At 44.0% G+C, this 7,299-nt stretch overlaps 1 protein-coding gene across 1 annotated transcript in view; it reads right to left on the bottom strand.

Moving 5' to 3' along the window:
• PAXBP1 (PAX3 and PAX7 binding protein 1) overlaps positions 1-7,203 on the bottom strand; it is a 35,908-nt gene extending 28,705 nt beyond the window's left edge. Inside the window, exons 1-2 of the mRNA XM_044750790.2 lie at positions 6,718-7,203; positions 4,540-4,668 (exon numbers count right to left, since the gene is read on the bottom strand). Coding sequence (XP_044606725.1) covers positions 4,540-4,668; positions 6,718-7,063 — 475 coding nt within the window. The 5' untranslated portion in view covers positions 7,064-7,203. The remainder of the gene's footprint in view (positions 1-4,539; positions 4,669-6,717) is intronic.
• Positions 7,204-7,299: the final 96 nt, after the last annotated feature.

A 7,299-nucleotide genomic window follows, 5' to 3' on the forward strand; every position in this document is an offset into this window, starting at 1 on the left:
TGTCAGAGACCAGGTGGCACAAAGAACAATCACATGTAAACCAGGAAGGGAGCTGTAGAGTGGCCATAACCTGCCTGGACAGAGAAAAAAGCTCTCTAATTCTCAGGCCATTCCTGAAGCCAGTTTCAACACTGCTTTCCCGGGGCCGGCCCTGTGGCCAACTGGTTAAGTTCTTGTGCTCCACTTCAGCAGCCCAGGGTTTCGCCCGTCCGGATCCTGGGAGCAGACATGGCATTACTCATGAAGCCATGTGAGGTGGCATCCCACACAGGACAACCAAATGCACTCACAACTAGGATATACAACTATGTACTGGGGGGCTTTGGGGAGAGGAAGAAGAAAAAACAAAGACTGGCAACAGATGTTAGTTCAGGGCCAATCTTTTTTAAGAAAAAAAAAAAAAAACTGCTTTCCTGCCATGGGGTTCCAGCGGGCACCACTGTATCTTTACAGTGGTTTACTTTACTTGTAACTGAATAGTCTATTACACCCTCCATCCTACGCAAAAATCAAGAAAGTCAAAGTGTCTTTCACCTTGAAGCACTGAACCCAGCAATGAACACAATAAACACAGTGAATATAATGAAAGAGCAAAACAAGTTTTTCTTTTTAGTAAATTTTTTTTTAAAGATTGGCACCTGAGATGTTAATAGATGTTAATCTACTGCCAATCTTTTTTTTTTTTCCTTCTTCTCCCCAAGGCCCCCCAGTACATAGTTGTATATTCTAGTTGTAGGTCCTTCTGGTTGTGCTATGTGGGACGCCGCCTCAGCATGGCCTGATGAGTGGTGCCATGTCCATGCCCAGGATCCGAACCAGCAAAACCCTGGGCTACAGAAGCGAAGTGCGCAAACTTAACCATTAGGCCATGAGGCCGGCCCTGACAATAAAACCAAAGTTTAAATATGAAAGACATTCTTTTGTTGCTTCCCTAGAATGTGCCCCTCCCAAAAATTGTTTCAAAAGCACTCTATTCTTCTCAAACCATATTCTACTCCCCTAAATAAGGGTCCTAGGGATAATACAACCTCCCCTTTTAACTTTACCGAGAAGATTTAGGTCATTCTCTTTGAGGCTCTTTAATTTTTTTCATTTACCATCCTACCTCATTAGCCACAGACTTCCTTCTGAAGCGCATTCTGAGGCCATGAGATTTTAAAACTCACTTTATCAGATGTCTATGGTTAGATGGAGTCAAAAGCTATCCATTTCCTCCTGCTCTAAACCCACACTAAATCAATGGCTTTCTTTTTTTTTTTTTTAAGATTGGCACCTGAGCTAACACCCGCTGCCAATCTCTTTTTTCTTCCCCCTTCTTCTTCTTATCCCCAAATCCCCCCAGTACATAGGTGTATATTCTAGTTGCAGGTCCTTCTAGTTGTGGCATGTGGGATGCCGCCTCAGCATGGCCTGATGAGTGGTGCCATGTCCACACCCAGGATCCGAACCGGAGAAACCCTGGGCCACCAAAGCAGAGCGCATGAACTTAACCACTCGGCCACGGGGCCGGCCCCAATCAATGGCTTTTATAGACAAAACAGAACTGCTAAAGGTCTACTAGTTTAGATATGCTCAGATAATGAATTCTGCAAGATCCAATGTTTCATTAAATTCATAAGGATTTGCTTGTGATTGAGTAAATAAAAGTCCAAAACATGGTAACAGCTGAATTTTTGTTAGTGGTCATGTATTATCTTTCCAGACATCTTTATAAAAAGAGATGCTAAACCACCTTTTTCTAGGTTCCTCTTGTGCCCTCAGTTTCTTCAGCTACCACTCCAGGAAACTTGCTCTCACATTCTCTTTACCTTGAACCTGGCGACGTTCTCCCTCTCCTCTCCCCTTCTGTCTACAAAGAGACACAGGCTTCTCTTTACCAAAAGGACTTCTACTTGATCCCAATGGTCTCTCCAGCTATTGTCCTCTACTTCTGTCTCTGCCCAACTTTCCAAAGCAGCAGTGTGGACCTGCTGCCTTCAACCTCCTCACCAACTTGTTGCGCCTCAACCCTGGCAAATGGCCCTTGATTTCTCCCACTCCAAGCTCACCAGCTAAGCCGATGGCTGCAGCCACAGCTAATTCATACAATATCATGGAGCAATTTAACAAAAGATGCTCCTTCCTCCAAACAGGCAGCGCTTGGCTAGTGGACTAGCGTCTTTTGCCAGATGCCCTCCTCCAGAAAAAAACATAGCAACCCTGCCAAACCTTCCTCGGTCCTTACTTTTCCTGACCTTTCTGGTACTATTTCATATAACTGACGTCATCATCTTGAAGCTTCCCTGTCTTTTCTCCTTTGGCCTTTATGATTCTCTTACGTCTTTAACAAATCCTCTTCTTTATGTGCATGCTTTTTATAGGTAGAAGTCTTTGGTCCTCAGGAATTTTTCCTTTACGCTGCTCCCTCATCAATTCCATTTACTTTTGGTTTTAATTATCATCTCAATAAGCACCATGCCTAAATCTACATCTCCAACTATTCACTGGCTATTTCCACTCAAATTCAAGTTTAAAACTGAACTCGTTATTTTAGGAATATCACAAAAATAGGTTTTCCAAGTCGATACTACCCTTGTTTTGAAGTTAATGCATCTCTGTCTAGCTAAGGAGGGTTGGGGTAGGAAGATCTTGGGATTGTAAGTAGATTAATGAAAGAGCTCCACTGCACCATCATTTCAGGGATAATGATGACAATCTACAATACAGAGCCTCCACCTTTGGGGCGGACATTAATTGAGTTATCTGGTGAGTGGAATACCAGAGTTATGTGAAAGTGGAAGATAGAAGGGGTCATGGAAGATGGCCTCATAAACCTGTACTCGCTTCAATTTCTAAACTCCACAGCAAACGGTCCTTTCTCAGTTCTCACTTTTCCTGACTTTTCTTATACTTTATCATCATACACAGTCGGTTTTCACGAGATTTGGAACAAATGAAGCAGTTTTCTAGACTCCAAAATAATCAGTTCTCCTAAAAATATTCTTCCTCCCACCTGCCTTTCCTACTTCTGTCTATAATACATAATTATTCTCCCCGTCACCCTGGCACAAAGGCTCAGATTTGACTATTTCTTTTAAATCCAATAGCTAAAGCATACATCGAGTCTACCAATTCTTCCCTTGGAACGTTTCTCAAATAATCCTTTCTTTCCATTTCTTCTCCCACACCCACAGCAAACATTTTTAACTCATCAACAATTTCCCACTGAGTCAGGAAAAGCCTCAGTCTTGCTCAACTGAGACCTTTTTAAACCCACTATTAGAGAGTCAAAGCTGGTCCTTGCATTTAAACTGCGTTAGGCCTCCAGTCTCTCCCTGCGCCAATCCAAGCTGCATGCTAACAGCAGGTTAAGATTTCAAAAGGCATTTATCATGTCAACATCTTGGCAAGCCACTGAACACAGCAATCCTAAACTCTTTACTAGATACTGAACATCCTTCATAATCTGTCAACAACCTAACTTTCACCCTAAACCTCTATTTCCTCCACAAATCAACTACTTTTGCCTGTCAGGTGTACTTGCTCTTTTCCAAAACAGGCTTAGACAGTTTTATCTTTGATAATACCCCCACACCTTCCCTCTTCTGTCTTTTGGAATTTAAATTATCAAAGATCTAGCTTCAAATTCTACTTTATCTATGAAGCATTCCTTCTTCCAAATCTGAAAAAAAAAAAAAAGTGTAGCTACTCTTTAAACCTCTGCTGGACGTTTTGCCAAACACTGGGCCCAATTATACATTTAAGTGACGTTGTCTCCAAAATTAGACTGTAAATTTGAGATATGACATACTTTTTTCACATTAAGCCTGTAGCTGAGAACCTAAGAAATAATAATCCTATCTTTAATTCCATAAAATAAAAAGATTTCCCTAAGGCATTTGCATGAGAATAACTCAGACCATAGTGCATTATAATAGATCCACTTTCCTAAAGACAAATATCTACTTAAAATTTTTTAACTTGGGCTGTGAGAGGACACGAGAGATGTGAGATATCTGTACAACATAGGCAGGTGCCTCACTCTGAGGAGTCTTCAGCCATGTAGCTGACAAGGCTGCTGAGTGGAAGTTATTATCAACATCAAACTTAGGGCACTCCTAAAAAAGTTCTCTAAGAATTTAAACTACTGTGGAAATATCATCAAAGAAATTGAAAACCTGTCTCTCTAAAATGCAAGTACAGGAATCTGCACAGCAGTCCCTCCAACAGGAATAAACCTGGGTGTCAGGTCTGAATGGGAAACCTCCCTTCTTTGTTCAACAGCAGCCTGAACGCTGGCAGGAAAACTGGGAGATTTAGTCATTGCAGCAGAAACATTCCAGTGGCAGTGATTCTGTCTTTTTTAAAAATGCACTTATAATGCAATTTGTTAGAATTATGTATGAATTTGTAGAATTATGTATGGCTACTCATTTTGGACCCTTGACGATGATAGTCAACTAAACGAACTCACAATATATATAGCAAATCCACTCAATCTCTGTGAGAAAGAGCTTTCATTTTGTCATTTCAAAAGAATCCTATTAGTTTGGTACCTACTGTCAGCTGATGAGTTGAGTTCTGTCTTAATCTTCGATTTTTCAAGATCTTCTTTATATTCTTTCTTAAGCAATTTTACTATCTTTTTGCTATAACTTGATTTCTTCACTTTGAAAACTTCTTCATTTTCTTAAAAAAAATAAACACAATAATTCAAAAAGATAAATATACCCCTATATTCATTGAAGCATTATTTACAATGACCAAGAGGTGGAAGCAACCCAAGTGCCTGTCAACGAATGAATGAATAAAGATGTGGTAGATATATACATATATATACACACACACACACACACACACACGCACTTATATACACACACACAATGGAATACCACTCAGCCTTAAGAAAAGACAAAAGCGTGCCCTTTGCGACAACATGGATGGACCTTGAGGATATTACGCTAAGTGAAATAAGTCAGAGAAAGACACATACTGTATGATTTTACTCATAATGAAAGATAAGCAAACACACAGATAAGGAGAACAGATTGGTGGCTACCAGAGAGGGGTTTGGGAGAGGGCAAAAGGTGTAAAGGGGCACATATGTATGGTGACCGACAGAAACTAGACTTCGTGGTGAACACAACGCAGTCTATATAGAAAAAGAAATATAATAATGCACACCTGAAATTTACACAATGTTATACGCCAATATGACCTTAATAAATTAATTTTTTTAAAAAAGGAGTGAAGTCTGTAGTAACCATTTTCAGACAATATCTTCCCTTCTAACTTTCACATGATCTTATGTGCTTTTCAAATTCTTCAAAATATATACTCACACAACCCAAATAATTACATAATTTGGAGTTATTTCAAATCTGTCATAGGCTCTCAAAAGCTTCAGTCAACTTTATAAATTAATCTGGAAAAATGCAAATTTGAGACTTTTTTAAAGGCATAATACATGTAACTGCACAAAACTTTCCTATGTTTTCTTGTCTTCCTTAAATCATCTATTTCAGGAGAAAAAAAAAAATCATTGAAAAGGCACTTAATCACCAAATTATTAAGGTATCTGAAACAAAATATCCCAAATCAAAAGGTGCTGGTTAGCAGAGCTGTCAAGTCAGAGTAACTCTGTATCTATCACAAACTGACATACTGTTATTTCAAGACTGAGCTGACAGCAAATCACTTTTCAAAAATACATTTCAAGGATGTATCCATCGTCTTTGACCTGAAAATTTTAAAGTCAAATGCAAACACTTTATCAAATAGTCGCTGCATCATCAATAAAAATCAGGCTGTACTCCTCTCAAACTTACACAAACTTAAACAAATTAAAATAAAAATAACAGAACGGCCAGAGAAACTGCCAAGCTTACTGGAAACACAAAGCATCTCAAATCAAGATGCAAGGGAGATTTCCAAAAGCCTCCATTTCTTTTTTCGTAACACGGACTTAATTGGGTTATATAAACACACCCTAAACTGGTCGAGAAATAAAAAGACTTAAGACTCATTTACGATCAGAAATCTAAAATTTATTGTAGCCTGGCCTCCCACACAGGATTGGATAAACTGCCTCGAATCACTACTACACAGTCTCTCTTCGCTGTCCAAAAGCCAACGGGGGAAGGCCAGACATCTGTTTCCCCATTTACTTTGATGGGGAAACTGAGGCTCAGCGATTGCAAGGAACTGGCCCAAAGTCACTCAGAACCAGAGCTTCAATTTCGGGCTTTTGTTGCCAGACCTAGCACTCCTCTTTAAACACCCGGCCTTCCTGCTCAAGGATGTCTCAAACAGAGCTCCCAAGAAGCGTGGCCACAGTGCCCTGCAGAGGGCTCAGGGAACGTGCCAAGAGCAGTCAGGGAACACGACAACTTCTCCCCGAAACACACCCGCCAGCAAAGGGGCAGGACAGGGGACAGTGACTTTCCACTTGAAAAACTCAGAATGACGGATCTGAGCTCCGAGCTCCGGCCCCTCGGAGTAGGAAATGCACAGGAGGACGGTGACGAGGGGGTGGTTGTTAAAAAAGGGCTGGCGGCGGCGCGGGCACGCGTCCCCCGCCGGAGCAGAAGGCGGGAGGAGGAGAGAGACGTGCAGCAGGTCGGGTGGGAAGGGACTCCATCCCGGGGTGGGGGGGCTGGGTGCCCAGGGAAGGCAGGGACCCGCGGTGGGGGCCGGGGTGGGGATGCCGGCGTCTGGGGTCCGCAGCGCGGCGGTTACCTTCCTCCTCGTCCTGGAAGCTGAGCAGGCTGGCCCGGGGCACCTCTTTGTTCTCGCGCGGCCTCTTGCGCGGCTTCAGCCCGTTGCCGGGCTCCGCGCCGCCCGGGAAGCAGCCCCCGGCCTCAGCCCCGGGGCCCGGGGTCAGCGCGGAAGGAGGCGGCAGCCCGGGGCCCAGCAGCGACTCCCCCCCGGGGGCCCTGTCGCCGCCGCCGCCGGGGCCCGGCTCTTCGCCGGTACCGGGCGGCGGCAGCAACGGCGGCGGCTCCTGCTCCTCATCGCGCTCTCGCTCCTCCTCCTCCGAGTCATTCCGCTTGCGCACGTTCACTCGCCGGGCCTTTCGGAACATTCCCGCGGCCCGCACGGCTGTCTCACACTCGCTCCCACACGGCGGCCCCGGCTGCGCCGAGCTCGCGACGGCGCACGCGCGCTTTCCCCCAGTACTCCAGCCGGGTCCCGTCTTCCCTCCTGCTACGGCGCGCAGCGCCCCCCCCACCTCCCGCGAGCACGCATGCGCTCGCGCTCTCACCACTAGGAGAGAACTCCGCCCCTGTCGCGAGAACGGCAGTTTTTTGCACTGTCCTC

This window comes from Equus asinus, chromosome 18 (genome assembly GCF_041296235.1).
Source record: "Equus asinus isolate D_3611 breed Donkey chromosome 18, EquAss-T2T_v2, whole genome shotgun sequence".
Lineage (NCBI taxonomy): Eukaryota > Metazoa > Chordata > Mammalia > Perissodactyla > Equidae > Equus > Equus asinus.